Source organism: Callospermophilus lateralis, chromosome 14 (genome assembly GCF_048772815.1).
Source record: "Callospermophilus lateralis isolate mCalLat2 chromosome 14, mCalLat2.hap1, whole genome shotgun sequence".
NCBI classification, from domain to species: Eukaryota; Metazoa; Chordata; class Mammalia; order Rodentia; family Sciuridae; genus Callospermophilus; species Callospermophilus lateralis.
Window position 1 is genome coordinate 101,163,298 of NC_135318.1, and position 21,484 is coordinate 101,184,781.

At 37.8% G+C, this 21,484-nt stretch overlaps 1 protein-coding gene across 2 annotated transcripts in view; it reads left to right on the plus strand.

Moving 5' to 3' along the window:
* Slc9a2 (solute carrier family 9 member A2) overlaps nucleotides 1-20,925 on the plus strand; it is a 91,019-nt gene extending 70,094 nt beyond the window's left edge. The window contains exons 8-13 of one of the 2 annotated variants that reach the window (XM_076832695.2): nucleotides 3,862-4,023; nucleotides 13,363-13,459; nucleotides 15,284-15,415; nucleotides 17,027-17,117; nucleotides 17,662-17,703; nucleotides 18,426-20,925. In XM_076832695.2, the coding sequence (XP_076688810.2) occupies nucleotides 3,862-4,023; nucleotides 13,363-13,459; nucleotides 15,284-15,415; nucleotides 17,027-17,117; nucleotides 17,662-17,703; nucleotides 18,426-18,796 (895 nt within the window). In that variant the 3' untranslated portion in view covers nucleotides 18,797-20,925. The remainder of the gene's footprint in view (nucleotides 1-3,861; nucleotides 4,024-13,362; nucleotides 13,460-15,283; nucleotides 15,416-17,026; nucleotides 17,118-17,661; nucleotides 17,704-18,425) is intronic. The other variant, XM_076832696.2, reaches the window with a different exon arrangement.
* The last annotated feature ends 559 nt before the right edge of the window (nucleotides 20,926-21,484 follow it).

Here is a 21,484-nt window from a genome sequence, read left to right on the forward strand (position 1 = left end):
CTTTCTCTAGAATCCTATCAGTAGTCTCCCGAGGAGGTGAGTGAGAGGTGTAACCCAGAACAGTTAGGATCTCACCAAAAGTGAAGACTGGGCTCTCCATTCCCACCACTCCTGCCTACCTGAAGGGGAAGAAAATAGACCTGAGTCGGCATCCGACTCAGCTCAGCCGCCCGCAGGGCACTGGAAAGGTGGACGCTGTGATGGTGAGGGTTTGGTCTGGAACTCAGGCAAAGGAATGCCAGAGGAAGTCACTCTGTCCTGTTTGGGGGCAGAGACACTGTCTCTGGGTCCACAAGGTCATCCCAGGCAGACATCCCCAGGCAGCCAGGCTATGGACCGTGAGTGCCAAGGACAGCCGAGCCAACTGGCTCATGTCTGGAAAGTAAAGTTTCTCCTTCTCTAACACTTTTCTCAGCAGAGAATAGACTTCATTTAATAAGTTTGTAAGCATTTATCGATTTCCTTGCACAATTATTCCCAGGTAAATTTCAAATGATTTTCTAGATTGTTGTGTATACCTGTGCGTCTCAGGCAGAACAAAGAAGTAGGTGGGTACGGGAGAGGGAGTGCTAAAACAGGTTATTTTTAATACTGTGCTCAGAGTTCGTCTCTCAAAAATATATAATTATTTATTTGACTAAAAAAGACATACACAAATAAGTGATTGTTCTAGGCATGTTGGGTTTCTTTCTTTTCCCTCCAAAGACCTTATGCTGTGGATTTCTAGTGGTCCTGGCAGAGAGTCCATGAGGTCTTTGATCCTTTGGGAATGAAATGAAAAGGGTTACACAGTGGACACATTACTAAGACTTAGCAAAAGGGCTCTAATGATGGTGAAAGAGAACACCTATGTATAACTTGGCAGATAAATGAAAGAAGCAGAAATGAAGAGAGAGAGAGAAAAAATACACAATCTCTGCGCAGCATAGATCAAATGCCATTGTCCTCAATGTTTGTCCTCCCTTTTGTTTATCTCTAGTGAAAAAGCTAAAACAATAATAACAATAAAAGAAGTTCAAGATGCGATGCTGCTGTCAGGAATCCTGGCTCCATGGGCCTAACATGAAATTCAAAATAAACTGGGAAACAGTAGGCGCTCTCTTTAGTGTGGTGGCCAGTCAGTACCAAAGCCCATTTAGAATGGCTCCCCTTTCCCTATTGAGAACCCTCCAGTATTTAGAAGAAAGGACCAGTGCCAAGAACGTGGGTTAACATTTGTTCCTTTCATGGCACAGGTGTGCCTATAAACCTCTTCGGGTTTATGGTGATCACTGTAACGCATGTGTTTCTTTCTCAACGAACATTTATTGCACGCTGCTTTACTTACATGCTGGCCTAATAATGTTGCTCAAGAAACCATGCCAAAATACAGCTGCTCAAAACAGCCTTCATTTATTGTTCAGTGCATGAGTCACAAGACTGTGAGTCAGTTGGTCTGGGTTTGGGCTGTGCTGATCTGGGCTGGTCTTGCTCATGCTGCAGTGGTTTGGCTGGTGGTCAGCTGATCCTGGCTACCCTTGCCTGATGTGACAGGGGTGGGTTGACTCTGGCTCACTCATGTGATTGCACCTCTGTGCCACTCTGCACACATGTTCCCGTGAGGCCTGTGGAAGCACAGGGTGCAGGCTTCAGTGTGTAAGCCCATCTGAAGGCTCCTCTTCCCTCCTCATGCGCTAATAGCCCATTCATTAAAAGGAATGATATTATTGAGTCCAGTAGCTGGAAGCAGGCAGGGCATGTCACCAAGCCATGGCAGGATAACATTTCAGGTAAGATGGCAGAAAATGTCAACACAGGGAGACACTGGGACCAAATGATCTATTATACCTCATCAATAGTGTGCCAGACACTCTTCTAAGAAGATGTGATACAGGAGAAGACAAAAGTCCCTGTGTATATAGATCTTATATTCTAGTGCCAAGAGATAGAAAATAAGATAAAGAAATTACTTATCTTGTTAGAAAGTGATAAACGCTATGTAGAAAGATACACCTGGGAAGTGAAATAGAAAATGCAGAGGGTGGAGAAGGGGTGTTCAGTTATAAAAAGATGGATAGGAAGGCTCTATAGAGAAAATTACCATTGAGGAGAGACTTGGAGGGGGTGTAAGAATGAGTTCTTCAGGTATCTGGGGACAGACATCCTTAATAGCAGGAATAATAAGTATAAGGGCCCAGAGTGCCAGTGGGAAGTATCTAAGACAGAAAGGACCCTAGTGAAGCTACTGCCGAGGAAGAGGCACACAGGGCTCAGAGGCGTACACCCAGATTTTGGAAGGCCTCCTAGGCCATGGTGCTTTTTATTCAAGTGAGAAGTCATACTGTTTGACATTCTAACAGGAGCATTCTGTCTTCTGTGTTGAGAATAGGCCCTAGGACCAGGAGGCCATCACACAATGAGGTAAAACAATTCAGTGTGAGCGTTCAGTGAAAGAGGACTTGGACTATGGTACTGGCATTAGAGGTGGTGAGAGGGTGTTGGATTCTCTAGGTATTTTGATGCAGATCAACAGAAATTATTGCTAGAGTGGATGTGGAATAATAGTGCCCTGCACCTGCTCCATAGTTAAGTGGCTCCAACAACAGAAATGAGTTTTCGTACTGTTCTGGGGTGGAGGTCTGAGCTAGGGTGGTTCCTTGTGAGGACAGGGTTGCTCCAGGAATCTCCTTGACCTGCAGACGAAGGTGTTCTCCCTGACTCTTCACCTTGTCTTCCCTCTGCATGCAACTATGTCCAAATGTCTTCTCATAAGGACACCTGTCATATTGGATTAGAGCCCACCCTAGTAACTTCATCTTAACTTAATTGTGTTTGGAAAGACCCTATCCCCAGATACAATGACATTCAGATAAACTAGGAGTTGGGAATTCAACATATGAATTTTTGGTTGGGCACAATTAAGCCCATACTATGGAATATCATAGAAGAATTAAACACCAGTTTGGGACCCAGTGGAGTCACTCTTATCCAAGATTGGGAGGATTGTGTCTCTCCTCAATGGGTAATTTTCTCTATAGAGCCTTCCTATCCATCTTTTTATAATTGAACACTTACTTAACCAGTAAGTAGGGGAATGTTCATGTCTGGGTTTAGGGGAAGAGGTTGGAGCTGGAGAGATGAATTATGGAGTCTTGAATATAGAGATGTTGTGAAAAGGCATGGACCTAGGCAAGATGCCCAGGGGAAGTAGGCCAAGGATGGACCCCTAGAGGACATTCCTACATTGAGAGGTCAGAAAGAAGGCACGGAACCAACAAAAGAAGCCAAGAAGGAGGTAGGAGGCACCCGGGGTGTAGTATACTGGGAGCCAAATGAAAACCAGGTGTTAGGCAGGTGAGGCCAGGAAGGATGAGACTACCAGCTGGCCACTGGATTTCACTGTGGGGTTCACTGATGACTTCTGTGACAGCAGCTTCCGTGGAGTGTTGGAGGCAAAAGCTTGGCTTGTGACTACTCCATAATCACAGCAGAGGAAGTGGCAATGGCAAGTATGGATAACACATTTGCTGAAAGAGGAAGTAGGAAAATGTTAAAGGGATAAATATATAGAGATATACATATAGATATATTTAATCTTTAGCAAATAGTAGATACATGTAGGTATGTTCTGGTCATATACAAAACTATCCATGTACAAGTTTATGTATTATGTAGATGTTTGTGTGCATACATACACATAAGTATAGTATATATGTGTTTTATACACACATATATACCAGCATACGTATATAAAAATTGGCATTAAGATCAGATTAGCTAAATGCGGCTAACAATTTTTACCTGGGAGTTTTTTTCATTTGTTTGTTTTATCAGTCAGCGCAGTTTTCACTAATTGAAAGTTTTGACTTTTTTTATTTACAGGTTTAAGAAATTTGATGACAAATACCTTCGGAAGCTTTTGATTCGGGAAAACCAACCCAAGTCAAGCATTGTGTCCTTATATAAAAAGCTGGAAATAAAACATGCTATTGAGATGGCAGAGACTGGAATGATAAGTACTGTCCCCTCTTTTGCATCTCTGAAGTAAGTATGGCTTTTGTGAATAAAAGTTACGAGTACTGAATATGCTTTGATAGTTTTTTGAAACCAATCATTATTTTTTTTAAAAAAACTGGCCTGCATTCCATTGGGATGCTGTAAGATCTCCTAGGAGATTCTGATTAAAATGTAAAAGCTAGAAATGTGTCATGTTTTAAGTTACATTTGGCTATATTTTATGCTATCCTAGTTTAGAGTTGATGAGCCAGGAAATGCTGTCATGTTCAGGATGTTTATGCCTTTATTATATTTGCTTTGGGAAATTAAAGTCCCCTTAGCCCAAATTGTAAAGTGAAATTATTTTAATCTGTGCTATATTTGCTACTATAAATATGCATGTACTAACATAGCTATTTCATTATAGATTATTCAATCATAGTTGAAAGTTTGGGAAGAATAATAGTGGACATTTGGTGCAGTGGTTCTGAACACATTGGAGACACCTTGGGAGTCTTTAAATAATACAGATGGCTGGGCCCCACTCCCAACCAATTATATCAGAATTTCTGGTGCTGAGCTCAGGTCTAGGTATATTTAAAAGTTCTCCAGATGTTTCTAATATTCAGGTGGGGTTGAGATCCACTAATTTAGTTTGTCTCCCTAATTTTAAAAACAAGGAAGTTCCACCCAGCATGGAGAAGAGACTTTCCTTTCAATCACTATCAGCAGGATCATGAATACAGTCCCACCTGGCAAGTGAGGTCATTTCATCCTATCAACATCATTCCTTTTCTGTCACAAAGGTGATAGAAATTATAGGTTCCCACTGATTTCTTCTGATGTAGATGAGCTTGAAACTCATTGGAACTAAATTCCATGTAATTAAGAGCTAACTATGAAAAGTTGAAGTGAAAGAGGAAGAAGACCACATAATATCCCACCACAGAAATTATGATTTTTACTAGGACTCTAAGCCTCCTATAAAAATTATGGGAGCTTACACCTGGCACAATGATGCACTCCTGTAATCCCAGCAACTTGGGAGGCTGAGACAGGAAGATCACAAGTTTAAAGCCGGCTTTAACAAATTAGCAAGACCTGTATTGAAATAAAAATAGAAAGGGCTGGGGGGTGTAGTACAGTAGTAGGGTGCCCCTGGATTTAACCCCCATGAATGCAAAAAAGCAAAAACATAAATTATGGGAGTTTACATGGTTCAGAATAAAAAGGAATGATCATGAGGTCTCAGAAGTGTGGCATTACATTTCATCAGAAACAGCCCTGTGCCAGATAGTACAATGCCTAACTGAGAGCTTCAGCTCTGCAGGTATTTTGCTTTGTGTTCTTGAGCTTGAGATTCTTCAAAAGAAAATAGAATTGGGTTTAGATTGGATCTTTAAGGACCCTTCTAGCTTTACATGTTTATGGTATTTTTATTTATTAATTTATTTTGTACTGAGGATTGAACTCAGGGGCACTTAACCACTGAGGCACATCCCCAGCCATTTTTTTTTGTGTGTGTATTTTATTTAGAAACAGGGTCTCATTGAATTGCTTAGCACCTCGCTAGGTTGCTGAGACTAGCGTTGAACTTGTGATCCTCCTGCCTCAGCCTCTGGAGCTGCTGGGATTACAGCAGTGCTCCACTGTGCCTGTCTTTTATGATCTTTCTTAAACACTATTCTATTTACAGTTACAGCAAGGAACTCAGTAAAACAGCTTTTTAAAAGAGTCATGCTTTTTGTGATCTCAGATGAGGGGCATCTCAGTTTTCCTTTCTGAGAATAGTTCATTTTGAAATTGGTCATCAGTAGGGTAATGGTGAAGATTAAAGTTAGAGAAGGTAGAAAAATGTATGGCCTGCTGCATAGTGGGACAGACAAATGGGTGCCATACTGACCCTTCTACTTCTCCCAAAATATTTTCTCTAAAGGAAAATAGAGTCAATCAGGGAGGTAAAAAGAAATTGCATTTTTTGGCAATTATGGATTGTGTATTGATGGATCAAATAATCATCTAAGAGCATCTAGAAAAAAAGGACAAAATGTATTTTTAAGATTTGCTTGGAAGCTGGAGAGTACCACTGTGGTGAGCAATCTCTCGGTCAAGAGACCAAGAGAAATCCAAAAAGATGGAACTGGCATTTGGGGGCATTTTCATTCTGAGGTTATCTTTCAATTACAGGGAAGGTGTCTGAAAGTCTCAGAGGTAAACACAGGTTTGCCAGAGTAGTTGGCCTTAGAAAGTAAGATTGGAATTCGGGACCTAACAAGGAGGAGGCGCTCTTGTCCCCATAAAGGGTGTTACTTCCAGAGTCCTACACCTTACCCATCACCAGAAAAAGTCCAGCTGAGCATTATCTAAATCCATGGTGCAGAAAACCATCTGAGGTTGATGTTGCCTCCATCACAGGTGCTGCAGAAAAGTGAACTTAAATTCTCTGCATAAGAAAATAGGATTATAAAGAGCTTTAAACAGTGCCTCTATGTTTCTTCATAAATGCTGTTGAGCAATTGATTAAAAATAACCAAACATTTGAGCAGATAAGAAAATATGACTTAAAACATTGAGAAAAGAGAGAAACAAACCAGACAGTTGTGATAAGCACAAAGGGAATTCATATAATTTATTTATTAGACTGGACCGTTAGATGGAGGACAGAAAATGACACTGACACAATGGTGTCATGGAGATTACTTAAATAAAAATATCTGCTTTGAAATTATTGGGCTGAAAACAAAGTAACTGAATTTGGGATCTTATTGGATGGGTGGAACAGCAGAATCGATAGAGTTGAAGAAAAGTTCGATTGGCTAGAAGATAGGTCAGGAAGATAAAACCAAAATAAAGCATAGAGTGAAAAAAAAAAGGTTGAAAAATATGGGAAATAAAATACTAAATGTTCAGGATGTGGTGAAAAGGTTCAGGCAATGGAAGAGAAATTGGAAGAGTCAATATTTTAAGAGATATTGACTGACGGAGTCCTTTCTAAGATAGATAAGAGACAAATTACAATAAACTTCAACTAGATTAGATAAAAAGGTAATCAAATCTAGATAAAATATAGTAGTAAAAATGCTTTAAAAAATCAAAACTGAAAGGAATTTCTTAAACAAACCCAGAGAGGAAAATAAAATTCTTTGCTGTAGAAAAATCACAACAACTGATATTCAACGATATCAATGGAAACCAATGACACTTTTGAAACACTGAAGGAAAATAACTGGAAACCTGGAATTTCATATCTTGCAAAAAATATCATTCAAAAAACTAGATTAGAAGCATTTTCACACAGTAAAAATTATCTCACTAGAGTAAGTATGAAAGGGTATCAAACAGAAGGGAAAGAATCCTTGGGAAAAACTTGAAAGATGAAGGACAGAACTAAAGACAATGGAAATTATAAATATTAGGGAAAATCTAAATGAGTATTGATTGTAAATGTTAATGGCCATATTGTATAAGATAATATTAATGACAAATGTATATAACATTAACAACAATAATAGCCTTTAAATTGAAAGGTGTTAATGCGTTCCAAGGTCTTCGCATTGTTCCAAAAAGTGGTAAAAATAATAATGTATTTGGATCTTCACCGTTTAGTGTTTAATGTTGCAGCTCAAGGTAACCTCTACAAAATAACAATAATAAAGCAAACACATGTAACTGAAAAGCTAAAGTGAAGGAAAATTAAATAACAAAAACAATTGGATGGATGTGGTGGCACACACCTGTAATCCCAGCAGCTTGGGAGGCTGAGGCAAGAGAATTTTTAGTTCAAAGCTAGCCTCAGCAAAAGCAAGGTGCTAAGCAACTCAGTGAGACTCTTTCTGTAAATAAAATACAAAATAGTACTGGGGATGTGGTTCAGTGGTTGAATGCCCCTGAGTTCAATCCCTGGTACCTGCCCCCAAACAAAACAAAACAAAACAAAAAACTGAAGGGCAACAAAAGAGAGAGAGGGCTGGGGATGTGGCTCAAGCGGTAACGCATTCACCCGGCATGCTCGGGGTGCTGGGTTGGATCCTCAGCACCACATAAAATAAAATAAAGATGTTGTGTCCGCAAAAAAAAAAAAAAAAAAAAAAAAAAAAAAAAAAAAAACCTGAAAAATAAATACTAAAAAATTCTCTCTCTCTCTCTCAAAAAAAAAAAAAAAAAAAAAAAAAGAGAGAGAGACAAAAAACATAAACTATCTGGCACAAAGAGAATGTAAATAATATGATTGTAGATTTGAACCCAAAGGTGTAATTACATTAACTATAAACTTACTAAATACTCCAATAAAAGAAAGAGATGATCAAAATAGATAAAATTAAAAAATTAAAAAAAACTCATAGATGTACTCATACTTTATATGAAAGATTATAGAAAGGTTACAAAAAAGTGAAAAAAGATATACCATGAAAACACTAAGGAAGGTCTGTGTGGTAGTATTATTATCAGAAAATCTGTCCATTAAGGAAAAACGCAGTGCTAGCGATAAAGAGACAATTTTACAATGATAAGTAAGATTCCATTCTGGAAAAAGGTATGATCATTCTAAATGAGTATGCAAAAAACAAACTAGCTTCAATATATACAAAGTCAAACTAGAGAGAATCCCAAATAGGCACACACAAAGTCTGAATTATAGTGGAAAATAATAACACTGTTCTCACAATGACTGATACAATAAGCAGCAGCATCACAATAAGTAGGCAAATAGTCTTTAAAAGCTTCATATAAGGCTGCTGTTGTGGCTCAGTGGCAGAGCACTTGCTGAGCATGTATGTGTGAGGCCCTGGGTTCGATCCTGGCACCACATAAAAATGAACAAAATAAAGACACTGTGTCCATCTACAACTAAAAAAATATAATTTTTTTTTAAAAAGCTTCATATAAAGGTTGTTCTCATGCAAGAGGGAAATCAAAACCAAATAAAGCCCAAAATACTCTTTTATTTTAGAAGTTAAATAAAAATTGAACCAAATAAATTATGATAAAATCAGAAAATATTTTGAAATAGAATATGGTGAAAATGTGACACATCAAATCTTATATAAAATGACATATTTAAAAGGAAGTTTTTAAGCCTTACATGAAAATGTTAGAAATGAAGTCAGACTGATTATCAATAATTTAAGCACCGATGCTATAAAATTAAAAAAAAAAAACACCAAATTAAGCTCAGAAAAGAATAAAAAATGTAAGTAATCCTCTAAGCATCAGGTCTGTATATCTGTAATTAAAAACCTTCAACAAAGAAAACCTCAAGACTTCATGGCTTCATTTGTAAATCAGAATAAATATTTAAGAAATAATGCTAATTTTACACACTTTTTTAGATGTTATGAAGGAAAACATCCTGAATCACCTTATGAGACCAGCATAATTTGATTCTACACCTAACAAAGTTATTTACTGGAAAGGAACCTTGTAGAGTAGCAAGAAAGAAAGTTTACAGACCAACCTCACTCATAATAGTTCTGTAAAAATTTTAAATCACATATTAGCCAACCAAAACCAGAAATATATAAAAAGGATGTACATCACAATGATTTTAGGTTTATTCCAGGAACAGAAGGCTTTCTGAACTGTTAAAAATTAACCAAAGGTATTCACTACTTTAACAGCACAAAGGAGAAAATAAACCATAGATTGTCATCTATCTACAAAAGAAATAGAAAAATTATTAGATGAAATCTAATTTTTATTCTTTATTCTTTTTCAAAAAAAAAAAATCTGAACAAATTAAGAATAGAGAGAGCCCCTTCCCTAAGCTGATAAAGATTATTTCAAAAAAAAATCCTGTGGCAAATATTTTGTGTATTGAAATGCTGAATATTTATCCTGAGGTCTGAAACAATGAAAGAGACACCTGGTATCATCATTTCTATTTAATATTTTGACAGTATGAGGCAGGAAAAGGAGAAAATATTAAACATGACAAAGGAAGTGTAAAAGACGTCACTTTTCACAAACAGCCTGATTGTGACCTACAGATAAATAAAATGAGAAAATTTATCTGAAGGTCTGGAACATGGTTTTAAAAATTCATTGGTATTTGTACAGGTGACAACCAACAAGATATTTTTATAGATTCTTCATTTAAAATAGCATTCTGAAACATCATATCAACATCTGATTTAGAGAGAATATGTGAAACTTATGCACAGAAAGCTGTGTACAGAATACAGAAAGATAGGCAATGTTAATAGAAGGGGATAGATACTCAAAACTATAAAAAATTCAGTTTTCCTCAAGTTAGTCTACTGTTTTAAAAATGCCATTCAGAGTTCTAGTGGTGTGTAGATACTTGATTAAATGACAAAGTTCATAGTACAAGCAGAGGACAAAAGTGGCCTTTGAAAAAAAAAATAGTCATGGGTCAATTAGGTGTCCACGTAGTGATGAAGTGAAATTGACCTACCTCACCATACAGCAAGTCAAGGAATAGGTCTGAATGTAAGAGGTAAAACAGTGAAGCTTATGAAGATTATGCAGGAGAATGTCTCCTATATGTGTGTTAGGGAAATATTTTTTAATCCCCAAAAAACACTAACCAAAAAGATAAACACTGACATATTAAATTGTATTAAATTGTGAGGTTTTGTTTATTCCCTATATATCATAAAGGGAGCGAGGAGATAAACCACAGATTGGGGGAAGATACTTGCTTCACATAGAACTGTCAAAAAAGCAATCTACAATCCAAAAAGTGGACAGAAGGTTCCAGGTACTTTATAAAATAGGATATCCAAACAGCCCATAATTAAATGTGTGTTTATATATATATGCCTAGATATGTATATGTGTGTATGTACATATATATATATATATATATATATATATATATACATATATATGTGTGTGTGTGTGTGTGTGTATTTATAAAATTATTCAAGGAAACATTAGTTATCATATCCAAAGTTAGAAGTACACAAAATATCTATTACCAGTAAAATGAATAAATTGTGCTATCATCATACAGAGAGAAACTGAATGAGCATCTAGGAACACAGAAGACTGTCCAACAAAATGCTAAGCATTAGAGCAATGTTTTTCCCATGTTATGTGGGACTCCTGTTAAAATAAAAGTTCTGATTCAGTTGGTCTGGGTGGCCGCTGAAAGTCCACATTTCTAACAAGCTCCCAGGTGATGCTAAATCTACTGGTCCATGGATGACACCTTAAGTATCAAGGCCTGACCTAAACAAAGGATCTTGTTAGAAAGGCACTCCCAGGCTGCACCCCAGACCTAATAGATCTAAATGTGCACTTTAACAAAGTCTCAGGAGAATATGCTTTGAAAAGCCCCGGGGTTGGAGGGACATTTGGCTGGGATAAACAAATAAACTTTCCGTTGTTTTGCTGACCAAAAAAAAAAAAAAAAAAAAGTGCCAAGCAAAAGAAGCTAGATGTGTAAGACAACATGATGCAGCAAGCCTTTCAAGAAAACTCACATTCAGGCACAACTATTCTAGGACATTAGAAGTCAGTATAGGGGCTGAGGTTGTGGCTCAGCGGTAGAGCGCTCGCCTAGCATGTGCAAGGCCCTGGGTTCAACCCTTAGCACCACATAAAAATAAAATAAAGATATTGTGTCCAACTACAACTAAAAATATATATTAAAAAAAGAAGTCAGTATAGTCATGATTTGGGCAAAGAGGGAGAGAGAGACCTATTGACTGGCTTAGGGGTGGCCTCAAGTGGTTTCTGTGCTTCTAAGTAAGCTCCATTCCTTGACTTGAGTAGTAGTGGGGTGTGTGTTCACTTTGTGACGATCCATTGAGCTTACAGGAGGTTTTGTGCATTTTCCCCTTTATGTTCTTTTTCATCAGGACACAATGTCAGCATAAACCTGGGGGCATCAGACATAAAATAATTCCCACATGCCCTGGACACATGCCAACATTTGTTGGCAAGAACTTGCTGGGGACCTGGTACAAAAACATCAGACATGAAAAGAGTGTTAATGAACTTTCATGTTCCTTCTTTCTCTCAAATTCTGTGAATTGACTGCCAATCAAGAAAACCTAAGAAGATGTGTCTTAAAACATCATCTGAGCTATTGAGGTTGAGGCAAAAATAACTACCTAAATCTACAGAAGTCTGTCTGCTGCAGCCTTAGTTCTGTGCTCATTTACTCATCTTATTCCCTATTATACACTAGGATATTGAGCCCCAGTGATTCCTGTTATTGCTTGGTTTACAGTAATGGCAAATGTCCATTTTAAAATATATAAGAACATTTTCTGTAAGACATACATGATGTATATTATTATGCTTTTATATTCTTAATTTTATTTCATCTATTTATTTTGTTGTACTTTTGTAGGCTTTTTCAATGCCTTTTCAGAAGGAATCATAGTAAAATTTATAAATATATCAATACTCAATATTTAATATAGTTATTTATTTGCAAATACTGATACATTGTTCCTAGGAGACATATGAGGTCAGTTTCCTACAAGCCTCTGGTCACAACTGTTATCAGAAAATCAATACAAAACTTTGTTTTGTGTGCCTTTACGTATAGAAATACCTTGTTTAATATCTATTGTTAATTCATTAATACTTAACTCATGGAAACCGCAGCATAACTCAGGTGTAAATAAATCTCATTTAAAGATTTTTTTCCAAAGGTAATCACTGCCTTTTCGTGTTTAGGAACACTAGGTAGCATAGTATGTATGCTAGTATCATATGACACTAGGGGGCAGTTTAATTAGTGAAATCACCATTAAGCAGCATACAAGTGTTATTTAGTGGCAAAACGTAGCCAAACAGACTGTAATGAGAGCATTATTTATGATACAAGAAGAAGAAGTAAAGAAGCAGAATGTTACCTTGTTCAACATCATCTGGGAATGTGTGGAGGGTCTCAAATTCTGCCACTCTACAAATATTGGTATTAAGTTTACAGGTAAACTTCAGTGGGTTAGGAGAATTCACGAATATGGAATCCTCAAATAATGAGAATTGATTGTATTTACATACATACTATAAGTAGCATGTTCACAAATATTTATAGTGAGCTATTTAAAATATGAAGCCTTAGAAAAATACAGAGTTGTAGATTTCTGTTGGAAAAAACAATTCTATATTACTTCATAAAGTGTTAGAAATCATAAAATGACAGCATTACAAACCATTATAGATTTTCTTTCTTGAAATATAATTGCATGAATAGACTGAAAACTTGCACAGATTTGAACTTGTCATGAATGTTTGGGGCACTAAAAACTTGTAGAATTTTACATTATTTTCAAAGTTGGATATTCCCAAGTGTTATTCTTTAAGATTCTTCTTTTGAAGCATGGTGTTATATCTCTAAGGAAGAAAATGGGTGATTCTGATATCTGTTGAAAGATGAAATATTCTTTTTCCAAATGTTCACAGTGATTTCCGTGAAGAAAAAATAAGGAAGCTCACGCCTGGTGAAATGGATGAAATTCGAGACATATTATCCAGGAATCTGTATCAAATCCGTCAGAGAGTGAGATCATTTATTTATTTATTTACTTATTTTGGCTAAATTGTCCCTTGTGACTTTTTGACGTAATTTCTTACGTCTGCCTCGGTGGATCCCACGCTGGGCATCTCCTCTTATCTCAGAATCCCGTTCACTGCACCCCCCATCTAGTCCGGGTCCCACCATCCTCTTGGACACGTAGCTAAAGCTTTCAAGCCTTCTGCTACTGGGGTCTTGGAGATAAGAAATGCACACTGAACAGTTGTGAAGAAATGAGTTGATGGATTTCTTTTTTTTTTTTTTTTTTTTTTAAGGAAACAGCGTTATACCTTGGATTTCTAAACGTATTGGATCCTCCTTGTTACCCATGAAGTGCTCTTGTTTCCGTCCTTTGTTGTGTCTTTCAAGTTGCTTCTCTCACTGAGTTTCCATTGCTGCCACCCAGTTCCCCTAGAGGGCTGATGATATTGGTGATGTTTAGAGAGGGGGGACAATCTGCCAAGTCCCACTTCAGCACCTTGCTTTTGTCAATCCCTTTATTCCCATGACAAGCGATAGGTGTTGCTAACATCTCTACTTCACAAGTGAAAAAATAAACCGAGGCACAGGGAGTTGAACCTGGGCCCCACAGGCTTGCCAAGGGTTTCCTCATTCTTCGGGGGCCATGCCTGCAGCTTCTTAGGCATGGCCTCCTTGAAGACTGCCTTCGTTCCAGGTGCATTCTTGAAACCATCCTTTGTGGCAGCATTATCCTATTGAAAGTGGGGCAAAACAATAGTCGTGGCTTCTTGGGTACAATATTTTTTCAGAACTTAGGGTCTCTATTTTTAAGCTCTACCAGGCACCCCAGAGGGTGTGGAGTGACAGGTTCAGTCCTCCTCTGGGCCTGTGTGGTTCCCACACTCTTGATCTTCTCGAATGGACATGTCCTGTTTCCTGTCACCTGATTCATAGCCTCGAATCAAATTAAGTTTCCCGCCCCCCCCAAAAAACACCATATTATTTCCAGTCCTGCCCCTCAATGAGATAGAACTAGGTGTCAGTGATTTGGGCACTTAATTATATATATATATATATATATATATATATATATATATATATATATTTTTTTTTTTTTTTTTTTTTTTGGCTACACTTAGATGTCCAACTAGTTTGTAAGCACCTCAAGGCAGCAGACAAGATAAGTCTTACTCCATGTCACCTTTGCATGTCTCCACAGGGCACAGGGATAGTCTCATGAAGTACATGTCAATTCTACCAGAAAATGAACTTCCTTAATAATTATGATTTATTTCAGGAAACATATTTCTGTGTAGCCTATGAAACTAAAAACAGATGACTTGGACACCCCTAGTTTAGAAATTTCACTCTTCCATAAACTGGAACATGACAATTCCTGGTGGTGTTAACAACTTCTCAATGTGACAACCTAATTGAATAAAGGATCAGTTGTGAAGTTAATCAAAAGGACATGGCACCACCAAGTGGCTCAAAGTAGTTTGTTTTTATATCAGTAATTCTTGTCCAATAGAGAATGTGTGAAAATGATCTTTTTCCCCCTAGCTTTGGTGATGGTTGAGCTAATGCAAGGCAATTAAAGATAGACAGGGGCTCTTGGCAAATTCAGTCATTTTTCTAATTTTGAAAGATCACACTTTGCAATGAAAAACTTTCTTCACTGACTTTTATGAAAGACTGAATTCTTCCAGGACTTTAATTTTGTTTTGTTCAGTCTGCATGGAAGTTGTTACTGAGGTGTAAATCCCTTCCAGTGTGGTAAAGTTTTGAAATTTCTGAGGGAAATCATCCGTCTTTTGGTAAAGTGTCACTTGTGTGTTTTCATTTCAGACTTTGTCCTACAACAGACACAATTTGACAGCCGACACCAGCGAGAGACAAGCCAAAGAGATTCTGATCCGCCGCAGGCACAGTTTGCGAGAAAGCATCAGGAAAGACAACAGCTTGAATCGAGAGCGCAGGGTAATTGATATGGTGTCTCTGTGGTGTCTCTGTGTGTAGAAGGCTTCCGTGCGTGGAGCCAATCAGCCCATAGAGTCATTGACTCTTCTGATTGGATGACTGCTGAGGATTGACTCCCAGGAATTCAGGGGCAAAATTAATTATAAAAATATTTCTCCATGTGCAGTGGTATGCACCTGTGGTCCCAGCTACTCAGAAGGATGACTTGAATCCACAGGGATTCAAGGGCAGTCTGAGCAACATATTGAGACCTTTCAAGAGAGAGAGAGAGAGAGAGAGAGAGAGAGAGAGAGAGAGAGAGAGAGGAAGGAGACAGAGAAAGAGAAAGAGAGAGAGGAAAGAAAAAGAAAATGACAAAATAAAGTCTCTTCAAATGTTTCTTGAACACCTATTACATGAAGACACTGACATAGGCATAGGCACAGGGAATATATTAGTGAACAAAATTACAAAGACTCTTATTCTTGTAAGATTTCTAGTATCCTAGAGGAGAACACCAGGAATAGAATCAAAGTAGATTAGTTGTTATGCTCAAAGGTGATTGATAGATAGATACATAGAGATAAGGTAATACAGGGATTAGACAGTTTTCAGTTTTAATCGGAATGGCTAAGCCAGGCTTCTGTGACTGGAAAATGGTATGATTTGAAGCCATATAACAAAGGTCATTTTTTTCTGAGACATTGGTAGTTAGGCAGTTTGGGTACAAGAACATTATAGAGTGTACTTACACAAACTAGGGTGGCTAAAATGTCACTAGGCAATATAATCTTAAGGATCAGTGTCACAGATGGGATTGGCATTTGACCAAAATGTTATTATGTGGAACATGACTGTATTTGAACGTTTTGGGGGGAGGTGGCCTAGATGCAAGGGGCAGAAGTTGGGCAAGCCCATGTGTTCACTGGGGAACTTCAGGAAGCCTGGAGAGGCTGGGGACATGAGCAGTCACAGTGCAATTTGCAGCATTCCAGTTGGTTCAGGTCATTGCCAATAGATATGAAAGCCATTTTAAAGTGTTCTGATAATTTATTAACACGACAGGCATTACATCTTATTTTTAATAATAAATATTTAATATTGGGTCACCAGAGATTAAAATGATTATGTGTGAATAAGGAGATTTATCTTTTTTTCCACATAAAATCTAATGTCAATTAAAGGTTAATTTCAGAACCTATAGCAAATCTGAAGACTGTAGCATTCAGAAGTTCAGTAAATGAGATTTTGGAACATTTTTTTGTTCTCTCATTTTCAAGATTTATTAAAGTAAATAAAACTTAAATAATGCCACACATTTTATATACCTTCTTCCCCATACGGATAGGTTTTAAGTCTTTCTGGTAATACCTCATAAATAGGTATTCCTGTAGATTTTCTTTAAGAAGAATAAGTGGTTTTCTCATCTTGTTTCGAATGGTTCTATTTTTATTAGCATGGTTTGGGAAGGAATCTGGTTACTTAAAAGTACAATACTCCTGAAAAGTAATTTTGGAATGAAGAATTAAGATTTTACTTTAAAACCAAGTTTTGGTATAAAAGTTTCGACTTCTAGTATTACAATAAATACCATGTTTGTAATCTAAACAAGGTTTTCTATTTTTCTTACAGGCTTCCACTTCAACATCCAGATATTTATCCTTACCCAAAAATACAAAGCTTCCAGAAAAGCTACAAAAGAAAAAGAATATTTCTAATGCAGGTAATAAATATAACCGGAGCAGAAATACTTTAGATTCATTTACTAATGCTTATAAAATAGAGAATTTTTCCTGCTGTTTTTCTTCGTTAAAGATGAGTTCCATCATTTTAAATTATAAAATAATAACAGTGACCTTTTATTAGCCTTTTTGATTTGCATCAATATTTATAAATATTTCAATTACTTATCTTCCATAATGATTCTTTGATATAATAAAATCAAATATTGTCACTATGGAGTTATTGAGCAGGTCAATAGAAAGCTGCAAGTCTGAAAATGTGTGTTTAGTTTTACAATAATTCTAACATATTTTCATAGAGGCAACTGCATATTTTACTTCTGACTGCATTTGTTAAAGCTTTCTCACAAGGTCTGATATCTCTTTATTTGATGGTAATCTTTATGTAGACCTCCAAGCTATTTTCTTTGAATCCCAAAAGTATATTAGGATTCCGTGTTATTCAAGTGTGGGATGTAACAATAATTAAAAACCCTTTGCTTTTTTTTTTTTTTTTTTTCCTGCTTGTTTGTTTAATTAACCAAGAAGAGGAAAGTCTAAGGATTGCTGGTGATAATGGAGGGCGAGGTGAGAAATGAGAAGGGAGGGTAGGGGAAGACAAGGCCGCAGGACTGTATTTGTCCATGGCTATGGTACCCCTGTGTCCTGCAAAGATGTTCTAGGATCCTAAAAATCAGCTTAGAGCCAGCAGCTCATCCTCTCAACTATCCTACTCACCAAACTCTAGCACAGGAATCTCCTAATCCTGCCTCCTCGGATTAGTTTAGAAAGTGCATATCAATGATTGGGTCCTTCATGGAAATGTAAAGAAAACCAGCAAAACTGTGCCTGAGATCCTAGAAGGAGGGAAAGATCTTCATACCAGCAGATGACGATCAGACTGCTAACTGCTGGGGGGAATTGAGCCCAGAGGGGCCATTCCTATGGTGCCTGAGAGCACATAATCACCACTGGCCAGAGGACCTTAGTTGGAATTCCAGCTCCAGTGCTTTCTATTAACCCAGTTACTCCATTTGTAAACTGGGTGAGCATGAGGATTAAAAGAGTGGTGCATATTAAAATGCTTATGATTCCATGCCTGGCAAAATTAGCATAGTGGACAGGAATGCTCTCAGGTGACACAGATAGGACCTTAAGCTTAAGTCAAAGCGAGCTTTCTGACTTCCCCCCTTCTCCCCAGGGGCCCAGGGAGCATTAGTTGCCCGACCCACTGAGGTGCTGAGGTCACTTGGGACACCCCCCTCCCCCTCTGAAATGCTTGCTCACGCTATCCTTTTGCTCTGTGATAGATGGCAATAGCAGCGACTCAGACGTAGACACCGGGACCACCGCGCTTAATTTGCAACCCCGATCCAGGCGCTTCTTGCCAGAACAGTTCTCCAAGAAAGCCTCCCAGTCCTATAAGATGGAATGGAAGAACGAGGTAGATGGAGATTCTGGCCGAGGGCAGCCCAGCCCGTCCCCAGCACCCCGCAGCAAAGAGGGGGGCACCCAGACGCCAGGCGTACTGCGCCAGCCCCTTCTCTCCAAGGACGGCTTTGGCCGTGGCAGGGAAGACAGTTTGACTGAAGACGTGCCACCCAGGCCTCCTCCGAGGCTGGTCCGCAGGGCATCCGAACCTGGAAACCAGAAAGCCCGATTTGGGGGTGAAAAGCCCTAATGGAAACGGCCAAGGCGGGATCCCTTTAAAATCCTCTATCTGAATGCTGTCTTTGGATGGTAGAGTCAATAGTGATTGATGGGAAGAATGTTTACCCCAAAAAGGGGGACATCAAAGAAAGTTTAGTCCCACAAAAATCTCTTCTGTGACTTGTGGCTTGCAAATTGTACTCAATGCAAGACTGAAGAAAAAAAAAAAAAAAAGTGTGCCTTTAAAAATCGAACTTGAACAACAGAACTTGAAAATCTTAACACACCCTTGTTGGTGGAAATTTTAATATATTACATGTATGCCTCAAATTTTATTTATGAAAAAAATATATATATGTCCGTAGTGGGTCAGTTTTTAAGTGAATGGCACTAAAAGTTCCTAGAGCATCTTTCTGAGGGTTAGTGGTCAGTATCTAAAGGGTGAACCCTAAGCTCAGGTAGAGGCCTCTCCCTGTGCTGAGAGCTAAGCTGTTGGACCTGTTGGTAAAGGAGGAGCAAAGCCCCAAACTGAGGCATCTCCTGACTAATGAATTGGGAACACAATCAGGTGGGAGTGACCTGGCTCCCAGCATGTGGTCTAGACACCCCACACTCTTGCGAAACAATCAGAGTTACTGTTCTTAATTGTTCATCTTAATTGTACATCATGTGTTTGGGGGTGACATATAAGTTCCATCTCCCCTTCTTTTTTGATGTTTTTGATGGTGCAAAGAGAAATTCTGCCAGGGACAAAAATTAGCCTGTTGTATTTGATGGATTTGGTGGCAGCTGTTTAGAAGCCCCACCCTGGAGGGCTCCTGTGGCCAATGGTAAGGAGATAGGGTAGCACCTGCTTGTCATTAGTGGTGAGTTTTACATTGTGCAATACTGGGAGGAGGATGAAGATGATTCCTCTCACATCCATCTATGGCCACCTGCTTTAATAGAATTTTTCTGTAGAACATTCTAGAATTTGGAGTCAAGGTCAAGCAGACAAAGATGAATGTTTATAAAAACAGTATTCTAATGTTTAATAGATTGGTTAGATTCCAGGCTTTGACTTTTGTTCAGGAAGCACTTTGGAGAACGTGGGAATCCTACTTTTTTTTTCCTTTTTTGCACTAATCTATAATTTACCTCTTCACTTTCAGTAATGCAATGACTCAAATTCTTCATATACAATTGGATTCTACTCATTGGAGTACTTTTTAGAAGTAGGGCAGAAGGAAGTGGAATGTAATCATTAAGGAATATTTAAATCTCTGTCTCTTAAACTGCAGATTTTATTGAATTGTCACTTTTTTTTTCCCCCTGAATAATCCCTCTTTAAAATTTACCTGCGACAAGACTCTACATTTCTGGGCTTAGATATTAAATGAAGCTATTCATATACTTTCTTGGTTTCATATTGGAAACTTTCCACACCCAGCAAAGGGTACAAGTGGCCAAAGTATGACAGGGGGAGGAACATGAATAAATTAAACAGAAAGAGACAGTCCTCAGCAGCCCTTCTGCAGCCCCTCCCCCACCCCATCAACATGGAGAAAACTTCTTTCCTTGTTTCTTATGTTCTAAAATCTGGGAATACTGCAGGTGGCTTATATGAGACAGGGAGGAGGGTACAGAAGGGTCAAGTTTGTAAGAGCACAAGTCTTTCCCAGCAAACCTAGGCTGGTCAGTGGAAAGCAATGGAGAAGGCAATCTGAAAGCCACAAGCCTAGGACTCTGTGCCAAAAATCTGAATTTTAAATGAAAATATTAATATCAAATATACATTCCTTCTACTGAAAAGAAATTTAAAAGGATGCAGAATTTTATTATAGAAATGTAATTCATCAAGAGATGTGATGTGTATTTTTGAGAATGCCAGGGGTGAATTTTCAGAATACTTAATTTTTGAAATCTGCAAAAGAAGGTAGAAATTTAAAATGACCTTTAAAAATAAATGTCCTGGTTTCTATGTTCATGAACATTATACTTGAGTTTAATTTTCTGGAATGAAGGAGAAAACATGAAAAAAAGTAAAAGTCAAATAAAGAGTTTAAACGATCTTGTATAGATTTCTGGAAAAGAGTACTGGAGTCATTTTATCTTAATTATTATCTGTTTAATTATTTTTATTCATTGAATGGGAAAGGCAATAAAATAAATTTGACTTTAGCTTTTTCTCTAACTTTTTATTTTGGGGGTGGGTAGTTTTTGAATTTTAGCCTCTGAAAGGAGACAATATGGACATGAGCCCTTGTAAATACCACACCACTTAACTTCTAGAGTGTAGAAAGAGCCCCAGTCCTTTGTAAATGACTCCCTTAGTTCAAACAATGCCTAATCCAAAGTTCCAACATGTCTATAGCATTTGGGTAGGTTTTCTCTGTGTGTTGTAACAAAATTTGAACTATCTATAGATAGTGAAAAGTCAGGGCTTAATGCTCTCTATATAAAGCTAAGGGGTGACTGTTGAGAATAGTTGTGCCAGCCACGAAACTAGAATCAGCACCAAAATCTGTAAAGTATGTGTCTTGTGTCTGTGGATGGATGAAATTTCAACTTTTGCTAATAGTGAGGGGTTGCCATCTTACCAAGATGTTGGGTGTTTGTGCATATAAAGAGGGTAGAGAAACACAGTTACTGAGCAAGTTTTGTACTGCCTGCCCACGAATCATGTTGATGTTAAAACTGGCTTTTATAATCAAAATGACGAGAACTAATATTTTGGGTA